The 27,815-nt window shown below is 41.8% G+C and overlaps 1 protein-coding gene across 6 annotated transcripts in view; it reads right to left on the bottom strand.

Annotated features, from left to right (window-relative positions):
- Positions 1 to 27,815, bottom strand: part of PLCH1 (phospholipase C eta 1) — a 3,453,772-nt gene that overhangs the window by 282,201 nt on the left and 3,143,756 nt on the right. For all 6 annotated transcript variants that reach the window (XM_044070508.1, XM_044070510.1, XM_044070513.1 and 3 more), the window contains one exon: positions 1,052 to 1,176. In XM_044070508.1, coding sequence (XP_043926443.1) covers positions 1,052 to 1,176 — 125 coding nt within the window. The remainder of the gene's footprint in view (positions 1 to 1,051; positions 1,177 to 27,815) is intronic.

The following is a 27,815-nucleotide window of genomic DNA, read 5'->3' as shown; positions in this document are numbered from 1 at the left end:
ACAGTGAGAAGAAATCTCAGTAAATGGGCAGGTTGGAGCAAAGGACTGAGAAAGTGATAATGTGCAAGTAATGTGCAGATGAACTGGGAGTCCGATAAAACATTTTAACCAAGTTATAGGTCCTCAGGTACTGTAGTTTGATTGTGTGACTGGTGTCTTTTGGCAACCACAAAAGGTGATAGTGTTGTATAACATGCATTAGTGTAACTCATTTTCAAGACCTATTTATGCTAACAACTTATACCTCCACTGTGCACTACACTACTACCTTTGTATATACACTACCTCTAAAACCACTAACAATGTTTCATATTAATTAAGAAATAGTTTTACCCACTAATTTACTTACATATATAATGTAACTGGTGGTTGGATGTCCCTACTATATAGCACAGGCATAAAAGGTAATGCCTACATGTCAGTACATAAAATCAAAACCCATTAAGTCTAGTAACTCAATTTGATGAAATCAACCCTCAAAAATCAAGACCCCAGAAAGGTGAAAAAAGGTGGGTAACAGCCTTTACATGTGCCAGTTCCACAGCCATACAACTATGAAGTAAATGAAAGCAACTGTGAGCAGGCACTGTGTTTTTACGTGAATTTCAGCAACATAAAATTACATCAGGATAGCAAAAATTAAGCCAAGTAAAACAATCAAAAAAACTATAAAAAGGAACTCAAAAGTAATTTGCCACAACGTACATCCCTTAACAATCTCACCAAACCAAATAGAATCAATTTCATCTCACTGAAATACTGCGAATTAATGCAACTATGAATAAAACATAAGTCACACAAAGAAATTTGACAGTACTGAATTTGAAAACAGAGGAATTAATCAAATTATAAGCTACCAAAGGTAAAACACATACAACACATTCAGGAACATTAAAACAATGCAGCAAAATGGACATTCTCTTGCAGAAGCGGAAAGATACATAACTTAAACGAAAGCATGGGTTCAGCACTTCAAAGGATGTAACACAGCCAGCTGAAGAAATCATCCAATAAAAATATTTCTTCTAACTATTTTTGAGAAATACTATACCTCTCCTCTGTCACCCAGCATTGAGTCAGGAGGTTTTGGCAACTGCTGTCCACTAATAATTTTCAGAACTAGCTGTTTCTTTGGATTTGCAGGAAACGGGTCATCACAATATGGGTTAACTACACCTGGCATGATAAAAACAACAAACACAATAGGTAAGTATGTTTTATCCTGCAACTGTATATATTGCCGGAAATGACAGCAACTTTTGTCACAACAATTAATTTTCTTGACAGGTAATAGGTTATATCACAGAAATTCAAATTTAAGCCATAAAATAATTTGTAAAATTCAATACACTAACTATAATAATTTTTATACAGTTAATCACTAAAACACACAAGTTAATACATATGCTGAATGTGTTTGAAAGAGAACCCTGTGCTTTCTAGACAAAAGCAAAAGGATACAAGTACACAGAGAATAAAAACTTTAGGAACAAGCACACAGGAGTGGAAATGGTTTACTGGTAGTAATGTGCATGTACATAAATACATACATGCAGTCAATGAATTTCTGATTCACTGTCTGTCAGAGAAACAGATTATGATAATCAAAACAGCCGGACATATAATTAAAACAGCCGGATATATCCACGGTGGTGCAGCGGCAGCGTTGTTGCCTCACAGCAAGAGGTTCTCCCGTTCGATTCTCGGCTGGAGTGCGGGGAGTGCCTTCTGTGTGGAGTCTGCATGTCCTCCCTGCGGTTGGGTGGGCATTCGAAAGACATGCGTAATGGGCGTGCCTTCGTTGAAGGTCAAGCTGGCACCTCGGCGTTCGTGAAAAATCTACTGCCAATCATTAGCAGACCGGAGTTCTGATGTGGCGACCCTTAACTGGGAAAAAGACACAACAACAACAAAACAGCCGGACATAAAACAAAGTATCCACTACCAAAAAAACACATAACAAGGACAGATTGCAGTATAAATGAGCGGATTATTTTTCAACAATGTGCTTTCTCTAATATAGCCACTGAAAATTCCCTTGGCTATTGGTTATTCTTTCAGTATACAGTGCAACAGCTTAATTGTGACAAAGACTTTTAAATAATGTATATTCACTAATGGAGCCACGATGACTATTTGCCCTCGGCTATACACTAAGTGCAGGTATCTCCAGTTTAAACAAGTGGAAGAGAGTTGTAAATCATATACACTGATTAAAACAGTAACATTACAAATTTAAGTACATCCTTCTCTTAATTTTCTTCTACCTTTGCTTATAGCACTACATTAATGCACATCTAACTTTCTGCCTTTTATTTACTTGTTGTCCAGTGATGAAGCAGCTTTAACCCCATCCCAGGTTAGACATGGGCTTCCTGTCAAGTAGTTTGATTAATTCCGTTATATATTTTTCTTTGAGCTAGACAGACAAGAGTCATGTTGTAGTAGAGTATCAAAATATGATTCAAAACATAACTGTGTTAAGATTTACCACTGACAAAAAGCACTGTCCACTGATATAAAAATTACAAACTGGTCAAAGCATAGAACACTTTTTTGAATTAATACTAATTAATTAAACAATTCTTCTCCAAACATAACATTCTAAGACTGTGACTGGTTGCATCTTTGTCCTGTGAACTGTTCAGTGTATTTTTATTCTTGAAGTTATGTAAATGCAATAAATATTCATGCAACAAATGTAAGTATCCTGCTTTGTTATATTTTACATGATTAAATGTGTTCCTAAACATCACCTATCCTGTATTCTAATCATTCCATAGTTAAGCACATTTATAGGCATGTCTTACGGTAAGCAACATGCTAATGAGAACTTAAAAAATAATACCTCAAAAAAGTAACCTGCCTTTAGATAAGAAACACTGCAAAGCTCTAAACAACCTAATAAAATGATTACCCCAAGTAGTATTACAAGTAAAATTCACACCCCCAAGACATTTCCTTTTTTTCCCAACCTTTTCGAAAACCTCCTCAAGAGAGGTTTCCTACAGCTGACAATAATGATCACCTAAGTTCAAACTGAACTCCTAAAATTTCTTAGCCCCTGCATTAATCAAATGCTGACATATGCCACTCATAAATAAATCAATAATCTAAATTAAAGCAAAAAGACTAGGAATATATATCCTGTTGCTTTTTCTACCTTCTATTGTATGGGGATTCAGACCCATCAATTAATGATTAAGAAAAAACTGATACATTGAGATAAGAACAGTTCTTCTTCCTACTCTGAGCCAAAGTGTAAGAAGCGTTAAAAAGAATGCAAGCAAAAGAGATCACAGAAGAGGCCAGAGAGCCTACAGACTGCATGGCATCATATAGCAATGATTAAGAAAAATGACAAAAAATGTTAATGCTTGAAATGCCTGAAGAAGAGGTGTGATGAGGGAGAGGATTCTGTTACTTACATTGTAGGATAAAGAGTAAAGCTGCTTGGGACGTGTTTATGTGTTTTCTGTTCTTGATGCACTGGATGGGGTGTTGCACATGCCACTTGTTCTTTGGGCCAGAAAGTTAATAATCATCACTCTAGAGAGGTGAAGCTCCTTTAGGCAGTCCCCATCTGGAGTTGCATCTGATGAAGAGATACTTCAAGTGGGATACGTTGAAGAAAGATTGTGAGGATGGAGCTGCTAAGGTAGGTGGTATGCTCATTTAAGGCCTGACCAAAGCAGATTATGATAATTTCTTATTGAAAAGTACTACAGATGAACTGAAACTCAGGTTTGAAAATGAGCAACTAAAATCTTATTTCTATAAACCTGAGATCAAGTACTATGGCTATGTAACAAGGAAAGGCAAGACTAGCCATAAACTAAGAAAAGTCAAAGTAAAAACTAAACTGGCTGCTATGTAAAATATATCTGAACTGTGTCAAATTTATTTGGGAAAATTTTGGTCTAATAGTCTGACATCCTCAGATTTCCTATGTCCTTCCATCACTTTTAAAACCTCACCTTTTCAAAATGTTTCCAAAGAAATTCCAACTTTTCATCTTAAGAAACTTGAGCCACATACAGTTCAGAAGCTCTTAGACTACACTACAATTAATAGCATTCCTAAAGGTTCTTTATTTCATCACAGATATAGAAAAGTTGTGTAAAATCTTACCATAACCACAGATGTCGTCCTCTTCTATGTTGCAGTATTCAACATATGGGTTTACTCCTCTTGCTTCACAAATGTCCAGCCAGTATGAAAAAGTTTTCAGTCACTGAATGGTTCATGGGACGTCTGACAAGGCTCAAGGGACGTTGGCCATAAAAGTGATGTCTGCGCGCACCAGCTCTCAGAACTGTAAGCACCAGTCAGAACCAGTCTTAGTAAGGGCAATGCCAATCCTGTGCTACCAAGAAACGGAAATACAGCCTAAAATCAGGGAAAGGAGAGTGGGAAGGAATACTGCAACATGGAAGAGAAGGACATCTATGGTTATGGTAAGATTTTACACAACTTTTCTATGTCCTTCTATTCCCATGTAGCAGTAATCAACATATGGGTGAGTGCCAAAGCTCACTGTGATGGAGGGGGTGGTGGTCTAGAGGCGGTCTCCAGGAATCCTTGAAGGATAGCCCTGGCAAAACCCACCCTGACTCTGAAAATGTGGTATAACTTGTAATGTGTGGTGAAGCTGTGCACTGATGACCAAGTGGCTGCTTCAAGAATGGTAGAGATATCCAGACCCTTGAAGAAGGCTCCTGAGAAAGCCCTAGCCCTAGTGGAGTGTACTTTAACAGTGCCTTGCAGTGATTTCCCATGGTATTTGTAGCAGAGATGCAATGGCTTTGGAAATCCAGGTAGAGAGAGAGAGTTTGGTTACTGCCTTCCCTAGGGCTCTGGGATGGAAGAAGACAAAGAGTTGATCAGCCTGTCTGATGGGTTTGGTTTTATGCAGATAAAACCCGAGTTGCCTTTGAACATCCAGGGAGTGATGTACTCTCTCACTATCCCCCTGTGGGTTAGGGAAGAAAGTAGGTAGGTGGATGGCTTGATTCAGGGACAGGTCATTCACCACCTTGGGCATAAATGAAGGGTTAGTTCTAAGAGTAATCCTGTCCCTGTGGAAAACTAGGAAAGGTGGAATAGCCATTAGAGCTTTCAGCTCTGATACTCTTCTGGCTGAGGTCAAGGCCACGAGTAGTAAATTCATGTACGGTATTTTAAGGAAGCTTAGTCTGCTGACTCAAATGGAGGAAGTGTGAGCTTTCCCAAAACATAATTAAGGTCCCATGGGGGTGGAGATGGTTTCCTGGGGGGCCTCAGGTGAAGAACCCCTTTAAGAAAAAGCGTAGCTGGTAGTCTGGATGCTAGAGCGGGGACCAGAGGAAGGTAAGCTGAAATAGCAGACAAGTAGGCTTTAATGGAGGAACAGGCCAATCCTGTCTGCAGTAACTCACACAGGTAAGACAGAACTAGAGGAGTCTCACTAGAAAGCGGGTCCAACTGTCTTTTGTGACACCGTATAGAAAAATCTGTTCCACATTGAAAGGTAAGATCTTCTTGTATTTGGTTTCCTGACCTCCTGCTGGACAGTGAGCATATCCTCATTGTAAAGGTGTCTGAAGGGGATCAGAATCCTATCAGCCACAAAGTGAGGTGCAGTAACTGCCACTGTGGGTATATCTGGGATCCCTTGTGCTGTGTGAGTAGGTCCAATCAGAGGGGTAACTTGTTGTGATTGCCCTTGGATAGTTGTAAGAGTAGGTGGAACCAATGCTGTCTTGGCCAGTAGGGAGTCACCAACAAGATTTTTGGTCTGTCCTACTATATTTTCAGCAGGACCTACTGAATGAGTGGGAAGTGGGGGATGCATAGAGAAACGTCCACTTCCAAGAGATTGAGAAGGCACCTGTTGCTAATGTCTGAGGATGTGGCATCCTGGTGCAGAATCCAGGAATTTGCCTGCTGATGGAGGAGGCAAACAGGTCTATTTGAGGTGTACCCCACCAGTGGACCAGATCCAGGAAGACATCCCTGTGAAGCATCCATTTGTGGTTGTTTGTGATGGTTCTGCTGAGGTAGTCTGCCTGGGAGTTGTGTAGAGACGGAAAGTAGACTGCCTGTCGGGTCACTCCCTGTGAGGTGGCAAACTCCTATACTAGGAGAGCTAGTCAGCAAAGTAAGTAAGGCTTCTTCCCTCTCTGCTTGTTGAGATACCACAGAACTGTGGTATTGTCTGTGAAAGCCTTTAGTGGACCTTGCTGTAAATATGGATGGAAGGCTCAAAGGGCCAGGAGAATTGCCCTCATCTCTCGAACATTGATGTGTTCTTGTTTGTGATGCTCTGGCCACAGACTCTGCAATTTTTGATGGCCCAGAGTTGTTCCCTAGCCCAAGTCTGAAGCATCTGTGCACATGATCTGTGTGGGTAGGGGTGGTTGGAGGGGAAGACCTGGATTGAGGGTCACTTGTGTCAACCACCACTGTATTTCTAGTTTGAGGCATGGTAGGAGGGGAACTCTGTACGGAATGGGGTGGGAGTGTTGGGTTCAGACTAACTGAAGGTACCATTGCAGCTTTCTCATATGAAGTCTCGCTAAACATGAGGATAGTTGCTGCCACGTAGACCAGTAGCCTGAGGTACTGCCATGCTGTCAATTCTGTTACCTGAAGAACCAGAAGTAGGTGTTCTGTTAAGTTTTCCACCTTTTGGAGGGAACGGTAGGGTTTTCTTGACATCTGTCCGAATTCTGCACCCCAAGAAGACAATGTCTTGAGTAGGTTCCAGGTGGGATTTTGAGTAATTTATCTGGAAACCCAGATAGAAACAACAAGGTGTATATGTTGCAGGAGGGTGCCCTTGTTGCTTGCCTGTATCAGCAGGTCATCATGATAAGGGAATATATGGATTTCCCTTCTCCTGCAAAAGGCAATCACTGGAGCCCAGCATTTGTTGAAAACTCAAGCCCAAAGGGCAAAGCAGAGAACTGAAAGTGAGAAGGGCCCATCAAGAGCCTCAGGTATTTTCTGAAAGTGGGCTTTATGGGGATGTGAAGACAGGCATCCTTTATATCTGAGGTGGCCATAAACACTTGGGGGATCAGAAGGGGAAACAAGGATGGTAGTGTCAACATCCTGATGGTTGGAACATTTAGGAATAGGTTGAGATATGAGAGGAGATATGCGAGATCTAGAATTGGTCTCCAAGGACAGTCATTTCTTGGAACCAGGAAAATCCTGGAGTAGAAACATCTTCCTTTTGCTGCAAGGGGCACTGGTTCGATGGTCCCTTAGAGCCAGCTGTGTTTGTAGCACTGGCTTCAGGAGGTGTAGCTGTTGTTTTGGAGGTTGTGGGGTGCCTTTTCACTTTGGGGGCATAAGCCAAGTCAAGAAATATCCATTCTGAAGGATTGAAAGGACCTATCTGTCTGAGGTGATGGATGTCCACACAGGAGGCAGTGAGAGAGACGTACCAACAGAGGGAGAGAGGGAGGAGGAGTGGGTTGTAAGGTTGGCAGGTAGTCAAATGCTACCTGCATTGTCTTGAAAGGGTGGCCTTTGGCTAGAGGATGGTGTAGCTCTAGCTGGAGGGAGTTGCTTTCTGGTAGGTTTTCTAGACCTTGAGGGAGCAGCAGGGTAAGAATGTTTTCTAATGAACTTTGCTTTACCTGGGTCGTTTCTTTGAAATTTAGGAATAGGGGAGACTAGCAGGCTTTTCAAATCTTGCATTTCTATTCCCTTTTGCTGAAGTGACAAACAAATCGGCCACTTTTGCACCAAACAAAGCTGTGTTGTCCAGGGGGGCATCAATCAGCTTTGCCCTGAAATCATCTGGAAGGGCTGGAGGCACAGCCTGGAGTACCTTCTTAAGGCAGATGCTGATGCTGTTGACCTGGCTGAGACTTCAGCAACATCATTACTGTACTTTGAGTGCCTGTTAACCTGGGAGGCGAGAGCCACAAGGGAAGACAGTGAAGCTTTGGCAGCACAATCTGGTGTATCAGCCAACTCCTTGGAGGCTTTCTCCTGGAGTGATGAGGCATATTTAACATTTTGTATCTGGTAGTTAGTAACCCTAAAGGACAGAGTGACAGAGGTGTAGATTTTCTTACCCAAACACTCCATGGTTTTGCTGTCTTTGTCACCAGGAAGGATAGTGGTGGTGGGTAAACGTTTACATGCCTTTTCTGTGGAAATGGAGATGGTGGCAGGGTCTGCTGGTGGACACTTGAGGAGGTACTTTGCGGTCTCAGGGACTTTATAAGGTCTATCAGGCCTGCGTGGAGCAGGTGGTTGTGAGTCAAGATTTAAAAATGCTGAGGAGAAGACATCCAGGAAGGCAGGCAGAATTGGGGGGAACAGCAGACAGACTTGAGGAATCCATCTGAATGAAGTCATAATACCTTTTTCGAACCTCAGTAATTTTAGAGGATGCTCTTTCATCTTGCAGATGCTTTCCCCAAAAGTCAAATCCTCAGCTGGGGAGTCAGGGTCAACAGATTCTTCCTCTGGGGAACCATACCCCAAGGGAAAAGAAAGCTGGGAAGTGTAAAAGTGATTCTTCAGATGAGGAATCTGAGAGATATTCCTCTTCCCTCATGGTTGTGCCTGTGGTTTGAGGTCTTGGACTCAGAATTTGAGGTGGAATGTTAGCAGTCCCTGCAGAGGTAGGATGTAAGGCCATGAAGGCATTAAACAGACTTTGGCTGAAAGCCTGCCAGTCAGGCAGGCTTTCAGTAGGATTAGAGATATGCCTCCTTTTCTCCTCCTTTTCTAGAGGCCTGCCAGCTGTCTGAAGGGAGAAAGGCCTGGAGTCTGGAGACTGTAAGGAATCGGAGGGATCCGACAGACCTACTAAAAGCACTGGTTCCCCCCGGGTTTGGAAATCAACATCGGTAAAGCCTCTATGGACGTGCCTTCCACGCGGGATTGTGTGGCTTCCGTGGAGGTACATACTATATCCAAGGTGGCGGAGCCCGATTCTTCTACTAGGCTGATGTTGGCCACTGGCTGAGGGTTGGACGCAAGAGGCGCAGCTGAAGTGGTAGGCAGTACAGTCCTGGCGTTCTTCTTTGGCAGTTCAATAGGTACACTGGAAGAACCTTCCATCCCTAAAGCTATTTGTTTTAACCATTGATTCTCTAAATACAAGTTAAGCATGTGCAGATGGCTGCACAATGTTTTGGGCACAAACACTTGACAAATGGAGCAGGCCTTGTAATCATGTGACGGTCCCAAACAAAAAAGACACTAATTGTGGGCGCCCTTGTAAGGTATTTGATGGCCGCACTTACACTTGCCATTTCTGGATGACATGAACAGGCATTAAATGAAAGAAAAGGACTGAAAGGTTCCCCAACGGAGCACTTATCTGATTTCTCGAATCCGACGGCCGTGAAGGCAGGAACACCTGGGGTTCAACTGGTGGCTGAGAAGTTCTGAGGGCTGGTGCATGCAGACATAACTTTTACGGCCTATATTCCTTGAGCCACATCAGACATCCCACGCACCATACAGTGACTGAAAACTTCTGCACACTGGCCGGATGTTCACGAAGCAAAAGGAGTAAACCCATATGTTGAATACTGCAACATGGGAATAGGACATCTGCAAATGGCTATGGCTATCACTACTCACTAACTAACTAATATTGGTTTCTCATCAAAGGTATAGCCCTCCAACAATTTATTTAGGCCTTTACAGTTCCCTAAGATAAGGTCTCCTCACCTGCTCCAACACTCAACTCCTGTTGCACTGCAGATATCTGTGTTCTTTTACCAAAATATATAAAAGAATGACTCACAAATAAATGCTAAAGCACGTGGACAAGTTTGCCTACCATCACAAGCACAACATAGATTATAGAAAAGGTACAACATACTTGCAGCTATCTACCATGTCAATAACATTTTTTTTCTAATATGGAAAAAGGCATCCAGAATGGTGAGCGATTTATTGATATGAGACTGATATGCGAGACACTTGGCCATAACAAACTGATTAGTAAGCTTAGAGTGATGGGTCTTGGGAGTGACAGCATCAAACGTACACAAAGCTATCTCTCCGACAGAACTTTTAAGATCTACTCCAGTGACAGCTTCTTATGTCTAGTATTCCAGGAACAAGTGCTCCCTAAGTTACATCATTGACCTTACACTAAAACTCAGTCAGTCTAAGTTACCTTTTTTGCAGATATCACCACCCTACTGAATAAAAGGAAAACAGCAATCATATTTCTAAAAGATATGTGATGCATGTTCAACAAACCATGGAATTACAGCCAGCCCTGTGGTACAAAGGGATACAGTCCTGACTGCAGTACATATAAACTATAATCAACTAGTAGTACAGGCACCAAAGTGTCAGGGTAGGGGGGAAGGGAGACATAGGCAGATGGCAACAAGCCCATCACGATTTGGGGGGGTGACAGCAGGTTGGCTTACTGCACTGGTAACACCTGTAGAAATGATAATATATTGTCACTGCATGAGAAGCTAAAAGTGTTGTGCCACTTGGTTGGAAGGCTGAAAATGTGTGAAAGTTCACATGTATTTCTCAATCCAGTTAAAACAAAGCTAGCATGGCTGCTACAGGAGTGAAGATAAGGCATTCTGGAAGATATACAGACTGGCCCAGTCACTAACACTTGAATTTCTCTTCCGCCAGTGAATGAATGGACTGGAGGGCTCCTTCCCTGATAGAAGCATGAATGGATCAATTGAGTACAGGAGGGGAAGCTATTGTGCTGATCTTATCAAGCACAAAAAGTACATAAATTCATAATTATTTGATTGCGTACAATGAACAAACTTATCAGTACTAACAAAACTGCCTACACAGTCTTTGGTACTTAAAAATGACTGAAAACATATACTTCCCTGGAAAGCCCTTTATCCTTAAATCCCCTAACTCAGAAATACTTAGGTCCTTAGCTAGATTCCATGCTGTCTATTAAACATCAATAAGAGACCCTGCACTGATATAATCCTGAAAAAACTTTAGTACTACTACAATGACTCATATCTACTAACCTAGGAAGAAAAGAAGATTTTTCAGTATTAATCTTCTAATGCCCAGATGTGACAATAAATCTGAGCTACTAGCTGTAGTCCTAACCTTTAGCCAAAATATTAACATACTACAAGTGGCATATAACATAATTTGCAGGCTCATTTCTCTCCCTGACCATTTTGAACAACCCTGCCTCTTATTCTCATAAGACGAAGGGAAGGTAGTCCACACAGCCTACCTGGACCTCGCAAAAGCCTTCGACACAACACCCCACTCAGGCATCATAAATAAGCTCACCAGCTTAAATATCAACCCCTACATCACAAGATGGGTTGCAAACTGGCTCAGGGATAGAACCCACATGGTCAGAACTGCAGGTGCCTTGTCAGACTCTAAACCAGTCACAAGTGGCGCCCCACAAAGTTCAGTCCTGGGACCTCTCTTGTTCAGCATTTATTTCTCTGAGGTACAGGTAGACACGGGAGGACTAAGGCTGACCAAGTTCACAGATGAGTGCAAACTGGGTGCCATAACAGACTCTCCGGCTGACACAAGCATCCTCCAAAAGGGTCTCACAGAGACAGATAACTGGTGCCAGAGCTATGGCCTGAAGCTAAATGCCAAAAATGCATTGTCATCCCCTTTGGGAAAAACAAAGTGCCCACAGATTACCACATAGGAGGTAATCCATTAAGTACAGAGGAAGTAATTAGGGATTTGGGGACCCAAGTAGATAGTAATCTCTCCTTTGACAATCACATTGCCAAAGTGGTTAGAAAGACCTTCTACATAGCCCACCTTATCACGAAAGGTTTCACATCTAGATCAAGAGAGGTCATTGTGCCCCTCTATTCATCACTCATCAGGCCCATAATTGAATACAATGCCCCATTTGGGATGTACATTACCCGACACCTGCAGCAACTGGAAAGACCCCAAAAGTACCCCACCAAGAGGATCAAGGGATTCAAACAGATGCCCTATGCAGTTAGGCTAAAGAAACTCCAGCTCTACTCAGTTGCTTACCACCTACTCAGAGGCGATCTGTGCCTGACATATAAAGCCATGTCCAACCCAGAATTAATGGACATGCTCCACCTCAGGAAATCCAAATCCCTTAGAGCTACACGCTTCAGAGACTTAAACTTCAGCACAGAAATAAATCGGACATGCTGGAGGGACAGATTCACATCCCAGAGACTCCCTTCACTCTGGAACAAAACCCCAGTCCAAGTTAGGCAGAGCCCCTCACTGACCCTTTTCAAGAGAAATCTTGACGAGTGGATGGGAGATCGTAAGTTTATCCCTGGGACCTCTTCTGGGTCCCTGCTAGACAGAGGCACAATAAACTAACTCTAAAAGGGCTATCTTCTGTGACCTACTATTCAAAGGCACAGTCTACATATCTAAAAGGGTGGCGAAAGCCAAACACACACTGGCTAGGCTTATAAATGCCCTAGGGCAGATAGCCTAGTATCAACCTATGAACTTATGAATGGCTGATTCTTGCTACTGCCTATGCCACTCTGTTTCTGACTGTGCTTACTACTGATCCATATGGATTTTTGCTCTCCATCAGCGTGCACACTGACAATAAAATCATGCATTCATCTCTTTTACTCATGCCACAAAGGAACTCTTTTCTTCAGCAAAATTACTCCAGCATCTGATCTGAGAAATGAAATAAGAGATTCAGATCAAAACTCAAATTGCACCTGTCTGCAATTTATGAATATTCAGCTTTACGGATAACAGGTAAACACAGGGTGCATAATAACTGTTGTACTGTAGATGTACTTACTTCATGTGGTGACTCACTATCTCTTTTCTGTATATATATATATATATATATATATATATATATATATATATACATACATATATTTATATATAATATATGTGAAATGCGTGGTAGACTACTGTTTCTTGTTTCATGTTTACTGACTGAACTGATTAACCGTATGATGAAGCTTCTGTTTCTTTCTTTTCTTTTTTTTTTTTTGTGAAATTCATAACTAGATTAAAGATCCATGGATACAGAATCACTAACCATATGCTGAGGGATTTTTTCTGACAAACTACTATTATCACAAGGAACAGATTGAAATGGGTTTAGAATTTTTTATAACTGACAGAGGTTAAATCTGTTGGAGTCCCAAAACAGAAAGTCCCATCTCCAGAAGGGAGTGAAACCTGGGAAGAGACTGAAAGACCCCTAGCCAAGAGGAGCTGATCCACCAACCTCATGATGTTGACTTCTGTCAGACTCCTAAAGGAATGGACAGAGAATGCTGAGGGAGATTCCAATCTCTCTAAAAAGGGGCTTGGAAGGTGTCCCACAAAGGGATTTATTGAGGGGGAATACCTAATCCTGGGAACTGAAATAAATCCTGGTTCCAAAGTTACTGATGGCACCGTGGAAGGGACTGGTTCCAAAATTACAGATGGCAACAGAAAAGGGACCAGCACCTATGTGGAAGAAGTCACATAGACAGTTGAAGTCGTGGTGGTCAGCATGGAAACCTGTGGTGCAAAACTGGTCACTACAGTCGATGCAGACGAAGTCAGAATCATAGGTTTTCTGGCACTTAACTTAAGTTTTGCAGAGTATGTGGGAACTGAAGATTTAGGACTCTTGTGTGTCATAGCCAAGGGGGATGCCAGCACTGAGAGACTCCTCTTCTTTGCATGTTAAATTTTAGAAGAAGAAGAAGAGGAGGAGGAAGATGAAGGTGAGGACACATTGGATTTGGATATCCTACACTGACTGGACAAAGCCTCAGCAAAAGATGACTTAATCAGACCTTTCAAAATAAGTTTGTTCTTCCTTTATATGAGGAAGATGAAGGTGAGGACACATTGGATTTGGATATCCTAGACTGACTGGACAAAGCCTCAGCAAAAGATGACTTAACCAGACCTTTCAAAATAAGTTTGTTCTTCCTTTATATGAGGGCCTGGTGACTAAAAGCTTGACAAACAGCACAATCCTCTTTGTAAATGCATCAGGCCCAAGCAGTAGACACAAGATGAATGCCCATCAAAATTGGGCATTTTTTTTCTGCAATCACGACACTGTTAAAATCCAGTCATCCCTTTGCTCTTATCTGCCATGTTGACTAGTAAAAACAAAATATCAACTGGCAGAAAAACACTGTCACAACCCCCCCCACACACACACACACACACACACACACACACACACTGGAAGAAGTAAGAAAAGGCTACCAACAATGGTAGGCCAGAAGTACCAAGAGGTAGGGTGTAAATGGATAGGGCTACCAACAATGGTAGAACAGATACCATGAGGAAGAAGATAGATAGCGCACACTCTTGCAAAATAAAAATACAGATATCTGACTACAACTGTACAACTGTAACAGAGAAAGAACTATCAGCAATGGCAGGGAGGAACACCAAAGTGTAAAGGAGAGGGACAGTAAAAGCCAACAGATGTTGAAAAGTTAACTGAGCTTTAACTAAATTTCTAATAAAAATAAGAAAAACACACTTAGCTCAAGATCGAGAGTTTGGCTGATGTGTCTATGTAGAAAAGTGGCAAATGTGATCTGAGGTAATCAAGAGAGGGACATTCTGGGTAGGGGGTCTTAGCTCCAGAGTTTTTGGTTCTCGTGAGCTGCTATAATGGCTGAGCTGGTTCCAAGAGTCCAAACAGAGTCCCATACATCAAGGATAAATAAAGACTGACAGCATCAGATCATTATGTTCTTGTCAGACAGAGAGTAAAATTTCCAGAGTACATATAGATAATTTCACTGGTGGTAAAATCACAATTCAATGTTAGAAACACACTGAGCAGAGTCATATGGATAGCAATTAATGTATAATTGCTAAAAAAATCTAAGTTCTGCAATATTATCCTATCAAAAGATGAAAATAAGGTAGAGTACTCCTAAAAAGAAAAGTTGGTCTAATTTTCCTGAAGTGATACGTCTGTGTTCCGAGCAGTAGGTCTTTTGGAGTTTCGGTTTTCTTGTCTCGATCTTATGAAATTCAGGTGAGTGAGCTTTGGGGTTTATGAAGTAGAATCACACACACACACACACACACATATATATATATATATATATATATATATATATATATATATATATATATGTATACTTTCTTTGATCGAAATACCATTATTTCGAACAAAGTACAACCTTACTTTCGCAAACGTGCACTTCAACGAAAGTGCACTTTCGTGAATTCGAGTTCAGCGAACCAGCAATCTAAATAAAACAGATCAGTACAGTGGGGATAAAGGAATATACCGTTTTCCCCACTGTAGTGTGATCTCGGAGTTGGTATATTTAATGTAGTGGGGGTGTGGGGTGCAGGGGGGCTTGCCCCCTTGCAAAACAGTTTAAATTATTTTTTATTTTAATTGCCTGTTCTCTGAACTGGAATTCGCAAAAGTGCACTTTTGTGAAAGTAAGATTGTACTTTCTTTGTTCGAAATAATGGTATTTCGATCAAAGAACGCACACCCATATATATATATATATATATATATATATATATATATATATATATATATATATATATATATATATATATATATATATATATATATATATATATATATATATATATATATATATATATATATATATATATATATATATATATATATATATATATATATATACATACATACATACATATACACACACGCACGCACAGTGGATATAAAAAGTGTACATACCCCTGTTAAAATGTGAGGTTTTTGTGATATACAAAAATGAGACTACAATAAATAATTTCAAAACTTTTCCCACCTTTAATGCGACCTATAAAGTACAATTTTGTACCTACCATAAATGTAGATGTTCGAGTGCTCATACCGCTGCAGTCATAACAGATGGGTTATCCTGCCGTCAGGCAGTTCCTCGGTCGGCCGAATTCCAAAGTCTAGGTCCGGCGTCGGTTGTCGTCGCTTCTTCCCTGATGTCAGTGCGGCAGGGGTATAAAAGAGGCAGCTGACACCATTTTCTTCAGTTTTTCTTGCTCCAGATGTCAGGTGCCCCCAGAAGGAAGGCAAACATAATGTTATGCAAAAATGCAATGTTGATAAATCAAAAACAGTAGTTGCAAGCAAATACACCATAAAAGAATACCCCAAAAAGGTTATATGAAAGGTGTTTGTCATAAGGCCTGTCCAAAGAGGAGATGGAGGGAGGGAAACCTGGACTGCAGCTGTATGAGCACTCGAACATCTACATTTATGGTAGGTACAAAACTGTACTATGTTCATCGTGCATACAGCTGCAGTCATAACAGATGGGAAGAATCCCAAAGCTAAGTAAGGGTGGTAGGCACTAAGTGGAACTAGGAGGGACTAGGATGCCCTGCAGGACTGCTGTGGCAAAGCCCGCTCTAGATTTAGAGTATAGTGGGAGGTGATAGTGCTTGGAGAAAGTGTGCACTGAACTCCAGGTGGCTGCTTCCAAAATGTCCTTGGTAGGGACCCCCCTGAGGAAGGCTGCAGAGGTAGCTGTGGCTCTGGTGGAGTGGAATCTGATGCAAGCAGGCACAGATTTTCCATGAAATGAGTAACAAAAGTGTATGCAGTGGGCTATCCATTTTGAAATTGTCTGTTTGGAAATAGCCTTTCCTTGAGCACCTGCAGCATAGGACACAAAGAGTTTCTCAGATTTTCTGAATGGCTTTGTCCTGTCCAAATAATAACAAAGTTGTCTGTAAATGTCCAAGGAATGTAGTAGTCTTTCCCCTTTGTTTTGTGGATTAGGGTAAAAGGTAGGTAAGTGGATAGTCTGATTCAAAGCTACACTGGATACTACTTTTGGCATAAAGGTAGGGTTGGTTCGTAAGGAAACTCTGTCCTGATGGAAAATGATGAATGGTTGCACAGCCATGAGGGCCTGTAGCTCTGAAACCCTGCAAGCTGAGGTGATAGCCTGAAGAAAGGCTGTTTTCCATGACAAGTACTGTAACTCTGATGAAGAAGCTGGCTCCAAGGGAGGAAGGGTCAGCTTTTCCAATACGAAGTTGAGGTCCCAAGCAGGGACTGGTGGTTTCCTTGGGGGTTTTATATTCTTTGCCCCTCTGAGGAACTGCCTTAAGAGAGGATGAGAGAATAAAGGAGGATCTGTGTTGTATTGTGCAGAAATGGCTGAAGCGTGGATCTTGATGGAGGAGAAGGAAAGTCCATTGTTTAACATCTCAGCTAGGTACTGTAAAATTTGAGGTATATTTATTACCCAAGGATTCTGTCCCTTCTTTTGATTCCAGGCACAAAATCATTTCCATTTTGCAGAGTAGGCCTTTCTAGTAGAAGGTCTTCTGGCCTCCAGGATGACATCCTGCACCTCCTTGGAGAGGAGAAACTGTTGGGAAATCAAGGAATTCTCCATGCAGCTTGATTTAGGGTTTTGAGATGGCTGTGAAGAGTTTTGTATTTGTGCTGGGACAACAGAAGAGGGAGTAGAGGTAGGATCCATGGTTGGTAATGTGTCAGGCTCTTCAGGAGCAGATACCAGTGTTGTCTTGGCCAGTCTGGAGCAATGAGAATCATTTCCGGCCTCTCTGCTCTGGCTTTTAATAGAACTTTGGGCAGCAGAGGAAGAGGCGGGAAGGCATAGACTATCAATGTTGCCCAATTGAAGGAAAGCGCGTCCACTTTCCAGGCCTGTGGATGATAGGTCCTTGAACAAAATTTTTTCAACTGGCAATTTCTGTGGGTAGCAAAGAGATCTATGTCTGGCTGTCCCCATGCCTGAGTTATCTTTGTGAAAACTTGAGGATGCAACTTCCATTCATGTGGATCTGTCATATTTCTGCTTAGGTTGTCTGCCAGTGTGTTTTCCTTCCCTGGCAGGTATTGTGCCTGTAGTTGAATTTGCAATTCCAGTGCTGTGTTCCATAGGGTCATGGCTTGCCTGCACAGGGGGTATGAATGAGTTCCCCTGTTTGTTTATGTACCACATCACTGTGGTGTTGTCTGTCCTTATCAATAGCTGGCCTGGATGCAGTAGGTCTTTGAAGGTCATAATAGCCTTTTGCACGGCTAGCATTTCCTTTTGGTTGATGTGAAGGAGCTTCTCTTTTCGTGCCCATTTTCCCTGAATGCACTGATTTGTCATGTGTGCTCCCCATGCGTAGTCTGAAGTGTCTGTTGTGATGATTTGAGTTGCTTGAGGTACACAGAAAGGAAGACCTGTGTTTCTTTGGCAAGCTTGAGCCCACCACATAAATTCCTTTTGAAAGCATGGAATGAGTGGTATAATTGCTTCCAAGCTGTGGCTGTGCTGAGACCATAAGTTTTTTAGGTACCATTGAAGTTTCCTCATATGCAGCTTTGCACACGGGATTAGTAGGATGCAAGATGCCATGTATCCCAGAGCCTGCAGGACTTTCCTTGCAGTTAGCCTGGTGTAAGTTGCTATTTTTCTGAAGTACTGAAAAAGTTGCCCTTGCTTGTCTAGCGTGAGGTAGGCCATCTGGGTGGTTGTATCCAAGCTGGCACCCAGGAAAATTATTTGTTGAGAGGGTATTAGTTTTGATTTCCTTTTGTTGACTGTGTATCCCAGGAAGTTCAACAGTTTTATTACAAACACCAGGTGCTGCAGTAGAATGTCCTTGCTGTCCGCTTGGATCAGGCAGTCGTCCAGATATGGGTAGATTTGTATCCCTTGTAGTCTGCAGAAGATGATTACTGATACCAGACATTTCGTAAACACTCTAGGCACAGTAGATAAGCCAAAGGGCAATGCAGAGAATTGGTAATGGGTTGAACCTGCCAGAAATCTGAGGTATCTTCTGCAATCTTGTCTGATAGGGACATGCAGGTATGCCTCCTTGAGGTCCAATGTTACCAGCCAAGACTCCTTGCCCAGCATGGGAAGAAGCTGCTGTAATGTGAGCATCTTGAATTTTGGCACCTGTAGAAAAGTGTTTAGCATGGATATGTCTAAGATAGGTCTCCAATCTTTGTCTTTCCTTGGTACCAGGAATAGTCTGGAATAAAAGCCTTGACCTTGTTCTTTTGCAGGTACCTTTTGAATTGCTTTCATGTCTATGAGAGCTGAAATTTGTTTTTGTGCCTCTGCCCTTTGATTTTGTGGCAGGTTTGGCATGCCTCTCATTTTTGGAAGGGTGTGAAAGTGGAACTTGTAGCCTCTGTCTATAATGTCCAGAATCCATTTGTCTTTTGTAACAATATGCCAATTTTTTGAGAATAATGTCAGTTTTCCGCCCAAAGGTGCTGCCATTAAAGCTTTGCTTGGCAGGTGTAGGGGGAATTCATTGTGTCTGTTTTCTGAAAGATTGTGATCTATCTTCTCCACCTCTTGGGGTTGGTGCTTGCCACTGTCTGGCTCTGAAAGATCCTTGAGGTTGCCCTCTACCCCTTGGACGCCTGTATCTGCCCCTTTGAGGTCTGTCCGTGGCTGGAAAGGACAATTTTTTGAAGGCCAGTTTCTGCTGAAACGTGGAGGCTGTACCTGCAGGAAATCTTTCGCTTTTTCCTCCATTTTCTTTAGCACTTCCTCAGCTTTAACACCAAACAATACATCTTTTTGAAGAGGTGCATCTAATAATTTAGCTTTGACATGATCTGGTAAGGTTTGCTCTTTGAGCCAAGCATGCCTACGTATAACAGACCCCGTAACAGCAGCTCTACATGAGGCCTCTAAGGCATCAAAACCACACTGCAAGGTATGTTTACCCACTTGCTCTGCACCAGGCAGCAAATCCTGCAACTCTTTTAAATCTGGTTGTTCTGGTTGTGTCATCTTGCTTTTCAGCTGAGATATCAAAAACTGTTGATACTTTGACATATGGAACTGACAGTTTAATGCCCTCATGGTTAAACTGGCCGAGGTGTACACCTTTATCCCCCACCTTTCTAAAGCTCTGGAATCTCTCTCTCTGAAGGTAATGGGTTTTTAGCAGTAGAGGCCTTAATTCCCTTGGGACCCTGTGAAATAGTTTCTGGGTCAGCAGTATGGCTTTTATATAGGAACTAGTGGGAATCAGGAACCCGGTAATACCTGTCTGGTTTAACAGGAGCTGGAGGCAAAGAATCAGGATTAAGGCTGGCTTCTGTGTACACATCATCCAATATATCTAAAACAGGAGGGATAGCCAGAGGCCTATGCTGGGGGAGCAGAAGAAATTCCCTGAGCCTTTTCTTGGAATCTGAGTAATCTTGGCCTTCCCAGTGAAAGTGTTCCCTCAATGTATGCAGGGTTTCCCCAAAAGAGAAGTCCTCGGGGGGGGGGGCGAAGGAATAGACTCCTCTGCATCAGAGTCTTCGAATGGAGAACTGGCATAATCCTGGTCCTCAGACAGTTCTGAGGTAATAGAAGCTTGATGTGAGGAAGGGTAATCTTCCTCTAATCTGGGCCTTTTGTCAGAGGGGGGTTGAGAACCCCTGATAAGTGTAATCATGTTTTCAGCCATTTTAAGCATCTGTTTTTTAGGCATGGTGCCTTGAGAGGGTGTCTGAGGAACCTGTTTTTTGGTTTTCATGGCTGTTTTAGATTTAGTGAAGGCTTTAATATTGAAGGATGAAGGTCTGAAGACCCCTTGTGAAATGGGAAGCCTGTCTAAATTCTGAGTTTCCCCGCCTGGAGTGGCGTCGGTATCTGTAGTAGGTATGGGGGCCGAGGAGCCTGCGACCTAGGGTACTGAAGACACCGGTAATGCATTGTCATCGGTACTCAGGGGCTGCGTAGGTGCCACGCTGAGTACCGGAGAACCGGTAGTCGGCCTTAGCACGGTTTCAGTAGGTGGTGCGGACCTCGTATGTCGGTCCTTATCTTTGCATCTTTTGCTCAAAACTGGAGTCGGAGTATCCGATGACATAATATAATTAAACTTTTTGCCAAAAATGTGAAGGACGAACTCCGCCCGTCGCTTAATAGTGCGTTTGTTGAATCTAGCACAAAATTGGCAGGCCGAGACATCGTGGTCTGGGCCTAAGCAAGGTATACAGAAAGAGTGGAAATCCTTATGCAGTATTTGCTTCCCACAAGAAATGCAATTATTAACTTTGTCTGACATCGGTCTGAGGCAAGAAAAGTTTCAACGGGTACTTAGCTTTCAAGAAGACTTTGGCTGAAATACTTTCGTAAATCTCAGGAGCTGGCCGACCGGCACTTGCGAACTGCTTCTGCTTCAGGCACCGCGCGGCAAGAAAGACTGAAGAAAATGGTGTCGGCTGCCTCTTTTATACCCCTGCCGCACTGACGTCAGGGAAGAAGCGACGACAACCGACGCCGGACCTAGACTTTGGAATTCGGCCGACCGAGGACCCGCCTGACGGCAGGATAACCCATCTGTTATGACTGCAGCTGTATGCACGATGAACATCCTGTACAATTCAGTTGAAAAACAAACAAATCTGTTCGGGGAAAAATATAAAAAATAAAAAACGTACAAGAAGCTGATTGCATAAGTGTGCGCACCCCTAAAATAATACTTTGTTGAAGCACCTATTGATTTAATTACAACATACAGTCCTTCTTTGGTAGGAATCTATCAGCATGGCACATCTTGACTTGACAATATTTCCCCTCTTCCTTGCAAAAGCGCTCCATATCTGTCAGACTGCGAGGGCATCTCTTGTGCACAGCCCTCTTCAGGCCACCCCACAGATTTTCTATTGGATTTAGGTCTGGCCTGAAGCTGGGCCATTCCAAAACTTTAATTTTCTTCTGGTGAAGCCATTCTCTTGTTGATTTGGATGTATGCTTGTCATGTTGAAAGGTGAAATTCCTTGTCATCCTCAGCTTTCTAGCAGACACCTGAAGGTTTTGGGCCAAAAGTGACTGGTATTTGGAACTGGTCATAATTCCCTCCACCTCGACTAAAATCCTAGTTCCAACTGAAGAAAAGCAACCCCAAAGCATGATACTGCCACCACCATGCTTCACCGTGGGGATGGTGTTCTTTTGGTGATGCAAAGTGTTGTTTTTGAACCATATGTACCTTTTGGAATTATGGCCAAAAAGTTCAACCTTGGTCTCATCAGATCATAACACATTTTCCCACATGCTTTTGGGAGACTTGATTAATTATTTTGCAAATTTTAGCCGGGCCTGGATGTTTTTCTGTGTGAGAAAAGGCTTCTGTCTTGCAACCCTACCCCATAGCCCAGACATATGGCGAATACAGGAGATTGTTCTCACATGTAGTACACCAGTACTTGCCAGAAATTCCTGCAGCTCCTTCAGTGTTGCTGTAGGTCTCTTGGCAGCCTCCCTGACCAGTTTTTGCCTCGTCTTTTCATCAATTTTGGAGGGACATCCAGTTCTTTGTAACATCATTGTTGTCCCATATTTTCTCCACTTTTTGATGACCGTCTTCACTGTGTTCCATGGTATATCCAATGCTGTGGGAATTTTTTTGTACCCTTCTCCTGACTGACACCTTTCAACAATGAGATCCCTTTGATGCTTTGTAAGCTCTCTGCGAACAATGGCTTTTGCTGTAGCAGGCAACTGAGTAAATGTCAGGAAAATCATACTAGGACAGCTGAACTTTATTTGGGATAAATCAGAGTCTCTTTAATTGATGGCAGGTGTGTACCCAAGAAGTCAATGCTGTAATTAAATTAAAAGGGCTTAAACAAAGTATTAGTTTAAGGGTGTGCACACTTATGGACCAGTTTATTGTACTTTCTTTATTTTTTATATTTATTCCACTAACATATTTGTTTATTTTTCAATTGAATTGTACAGGTTATAGGTCACATTAATGGTTGGAAAAGTTTTGAAATGATTTATTGTGGTCTCATTTTTATATCACAAAAACCTGGCATTTTAACAGGGGTGTATACACTATTTATATCCACTGTATATATACCCAGGTCATTCATGCAAAATTTAAGTGAATGCATCATTTCACTTGAATGAGACAGGTTGATAATTAAGCCACTGTTCTAAGAAAAAGTAAAACTACAGACTCATCAGCCTGCTGTCCTATAATAATATGATTATGGAAAAACCTGCTAATGCGTTCCTTACTAAATGAGTTAATAGTCCTTCACATTATTAATATTCAACAGTATATATACGATTTGGAAAAACATGCATGTCTTGCAGCGAGAACGTCGGTATCACAGACAAAGCCTTCCAAGTAGATGTGCTGTGTATAGATTTCTTGACCTCTTCTAATAAGGTTAACCATGCAATGTTTATATAAGAATTCCAAAATTTGAAATTACCAGATTTTAATAAAATGGACAGGAAACTGACTAAATTATAGGCGCTGGTTTACTGAGCTAGAAGGTTAGTATAGTGTATGAAAAGTTCTATGCCAGAGGAACTACAATACTCAGTACTGAGGTTTTACCTATTTAACCTTTATCTTTCAAACAGTGAAATAAACAGGTCATTATTCATGTTAGTTACACCGATATCAAAATCATTAGTAAAGCCAATATTTGCAAGGCACTTAACAGAGCAGTGTCCTAAACTAAGATAAATCAGATGTCTGGACTGTGTGTTAGTAAAACTAAGACCATTTTCTATAAAGTTAGGAAGGCGGAAATGACTTGTGGTATATATAAGCTAAGAATCTTGAAAATATGAACTTCTTCAAAGATTTTGGAGGCATAGTGGATAAATCTGTCTTTTCAGGTATACAATAATTTAATCTGCAATTTGAGTAAAAGAGTGATGGGCTGCATTTAAGACACCTCTACAAGCTACGCAAATTCAAGTTTGAATACCATAGTTCTTTGTGGATCTCAGCTACGAAGCTATAGTATGAAAATCAAATGAGTTTTGAAAGTGTATGCCAAAAATATTCACTAATATGAAAGAATTATATTACTGCCAAAGGTTAAGTGGCTTTGATGGCTCATGGCTCCCTAATGAAATGTTGAAAGCTGTAAAACAAGACCGAAAATATAGGAGAAAAACAAATCTCAAAAATTGCTCTTTGCCTTAAAACTTGTTTTTGCAGGGGACAAGCCCTCTCCCAACTTATATATACCAAGCCTGATATTGCCAGATATATATATATATATATATATATATATATATATATATATATATATATATATATATATATATATACACACACACACACACACACACACACACACACACACCTCAATGAAAAGTGAATACTCTGAGAAATGGCATCTCGGACTTATATATGCAAGTCCGATCTTTCGGCCTTCAGTTTCCATCTTTCACACTCATTCTAGCAGGTCCTGACATTTCAAATAGTTACTGGCTTGGACTTGTATTTATTAAGCTGCAAATGCTTGAGTGGTGACCTGACCAATGTTGATGGGTTACTTTTTACAGCTTCGGTCTGAACAGAAAAAGGCAAAAATAACTGAAGTGGATTATAGCGACCAGTAACAAATGAGTAACGGACATGGTTTTCTGAAACAGTTGTGCAATACTGGAATAAACTACCAGAGGTAATACAAAGGAAAGCCGGCTAATTACTATGTCAAAAGTGTTACTAAGTTTTGTGCACAAATAAAACAGATAGTGGACCTTGTCTGCATCTGATGAGCTGAGCTACTCTCAAACTCAGTGAAGGAAGACTTGGTATCAGAATGCAAATGATCAACAGCTGGCCCCAATTACAAAACAAGAGACTGAAAACTACTGAGAACGATACAAAGAACCGGACTTCCAGTGTTGAATAAGTGATCTAAAAGAAGAATGGCCAATAAAATCATGCCCATGGGCACACCTTCCTAGTGCACAAGTACTACAAGCCAGAAGTCCATTAGTTGGAAGAAAATGGTGTGCCACTGCTTCATGACAGCACAGTTATCTTGCAAGAAAGAGAGAGTATTTTCTGCAATTACATAAAGGTAATTTTCACTAAATGTTAAAAGAGTCAAGTTGTAAATGGGGGGTGGTGGTACTGGAATGGATCTCTGAAAGGAGAATATATATGAATTTTCTACTGAAAAGAAACTTTCACAATGCATAAAACCACTACAGACCACACAATTATGAGAAGGTCCATGAGAGAATACTACTACTGATTCATGTGAGCTTTACAGAAAACAGAACTTTGTTATTGCCTTCCACTAGTCAAATGAATAGAAAATGTCCCATGTATAGAATATTGTAGGTTAATAAATATCAGTGTGTGTGTGTGTGTGTCTACTCGATGGGGAATTTCTAAGACTTACAGAATACTATGTGGCTTTTGTTCAGTGAAGTCAGTGTCTGAATGAAGTGCAACTTTTGTAAAAGCACAATCAATATCTAAAGCTGTAAAATGACAACAGCAACCATGATCAATATCGAAATAATCAAAACAACAAAAGTATCGTTTTTGACATGTCTTCTGCTCCATATTTTCCTTTATCTAAATAAGCCACAAAGAGGGGAGTCCAACCAGAAGACATGTGAAGCAGTCCAGATCCGTTTATTCACAACATTTTAAATGCATTATGGGGCAACTCAGCATGATAACATAGATAATATAGAGTTATGGGGCAACTCGCCCTGATAACTTAGATAATATAGAGTTATGGCGCAACTTGCCCTGATAACATGGATAATATAGAGTTATGGGGCAACTCACCCTGCTAACATAGATAATATAGAGTTATGGGGGAACTCACCCTGATAATATAGATAAAATTAAGTTATGTACCTACCATAACGTTCCATGTTAGTTGTCTTCATCTCGCCTTCCTTCTTGCTGGTTGGGATCGTAGCCTATCCTCGGCTCCGACTCGGCCATCTTCAATAGCTCGAGAGCTGTTTACTGGCTCGAGGCTAACCCTTATCCCATAATGCCTAGCGATAGCTACCCAGATCTCGTTTGAAATAGCTAACTCCAGACATAACATAATAAACCAGTCAAGAAATCAGTTGACTATACCTGCCATATTCTCTAAGTCAACAGAGGAAACAAGAGAACACACAGCCAGTGAAACAGAAAAACTCCTCTCAATCCACTAGGACAGGGGGATGGAGGGCTATGGTAGGTACATAACTTCTTTATGTTAAGTTGTCTATCTTGCCTTCGTTCTTGCTGGTTGGGACAGCATCCCTAGCACCTAAAATCCTGGGTGTCTCAGTGGAACAGACTCTTCAGAACAGTGGAACTAAAGTCAGCTCTGCTCCTGGAGACCATATCCAACTTGTAATGAGAAATAAAGGTATGAGGGTTTGCCCACGTGGCAGCTGCACAGATGGAATCCATGGGCAACCTAGACTGGAAGGCTACAGAGGTGGCCAAGGCCCTAGTAGAATGACCTTTCGGTTTAATAGGTAACTGTTTGATCCTTAACTGATAAATGAAAGAAATAGTGTGCGACAACCATCTGGACAAGGTTACCTTGGAAACTGGGAGACCTTGTTTGCCCAAGGCAAACAAAGGAATAGTTGGTCCAACTTCCTTACTTCTTTAGTTCTGTGCAGGTAAAAATACAACTGCCTATGAATGTCCAATTGGTGTAGTTTGTACTCTGCCTTGTTGATATGATTAGGGAAAAACACAGGAAGATCTATAGATTGGTTTAAATTATTTTCTGAGCAGACTTTAGGGAGAAATGAAGGATTAGTCCTCAGAGCAACCCTGTCCTTATGAAAAACCAAGTATGGAGGATGAACACATAGCGCCTGAAGTTCAGAGATGCATCTGGCTGAAGTAATAGCTACCAGAAAGTGTGTCTTCCAAGATAGAAACTTGATAGAGCAGGACACTGCTGGTTCAAAAGGGGGCAGAATTAAGGAGGTTAGAAATAAATTAAGGTCCCAAGGAGGAGGGGGATCTCTCACTGGAGGCCTAAAAAGAGTTGTCCCTCTCAAAAAAGCTTTACAGAGCTTATGAGACATAATGTTAGAGTTCAAAAAACCAACATGAAAGTTAGAAATGGCCATTTGTACCCTGATCGTAGAAGAAGCGGACCCGGAGTGAAACAGTTGTGCTAAGAATTTCAGGATTTCGTGGACTGGGGCTGAAAAGGGATCCACATTCCTAGCCTTTGCCCAACAAGAAAAACGTTTCCATTTGCTAGCATAAGTTTTCCTCGTTGTAGACTTGTGAGAGGAGACGATAATGTCACGGACTGCTGGGAAAATGTTGGGAAGCCTGGCTAAGGTTGGAAGTGGAGCAACCAAGCTGTGAGCTGGAGAGTTTTGAGGGATTGATGCAACCCACCTGATTGATGAACCAGGAGGTCTGGAATTGGGTCCAGAGTCCAGGGTTGATCGAGAAGGTAACAGTGAAGGAAAGGGAACCATATCTACTGAGGCCAGTAGGGAGCAATGAGGATCATTTTGCAACCCAACGATATTACTTTCTGTATAAGTTTGGGTATCAGGAGGAAAGGCATAAATAAGTCCCTGGGGCCAATCGTGGACTAGAGCATCTCTGGGTATGTGACCCGGAAAAAGAAGGAGGGAGTAGTTGCTGCATTTGCTGTTGAAAGAGGGGTGGCAAAGAGATCACAGCAAGGCTGTCCCCATTTGCGGAAAACAAGATTCGCAACTTCCTGATTCAGAGACCACTCGTGAGGCATGAGAATAGCTTTGCTGACCCTGTCCACTATGATGTTGGTTCTCCTGGGGATGTGCGTCACAATCAGAAAACGTTGGGAGGAAATTGCCCACTGCCAAAGTCTGAGTGCTTCTCAACACAGGGGGTAGGACCTGGTTCTGCCCTGCTTGTTGATGTACCACACCACTGACATGTTGTCCGTTTGAAATGCAATGGTCCCAGAAGGAAGAGAGTTTTGAAGGGCTTGCAACGCCAGGAACACGGCTCTCATTTCCAGGACGTTTATGTGCAGATGGTACTCGTGAGGTTGCCACGTGCCTTGGACTGTCCTGCCCAGATAGTGCCCCCCCACCCTATCAGGGAAGCGTCTGTCATCACTG

Source organism: Protopterus annectens, chromosome 4.part1 (genome assembly GCF_019279795.1).
Source record: "Protopterus annectens isolate FY-2018-M chromosome 4.part1, PAN1.0, whole genome shotgun sequence".
NCBI lineage: Eukaryota > Metazoa > Chordata > Ceratodontiformes > Protopteridae > Protopterus > Protopterus annectens.
The sequence above is the reverse complement of the archived record's forward strand: the minus strand, read 5'-3'. Positions and strand labels throughout refer to the sequence as shown.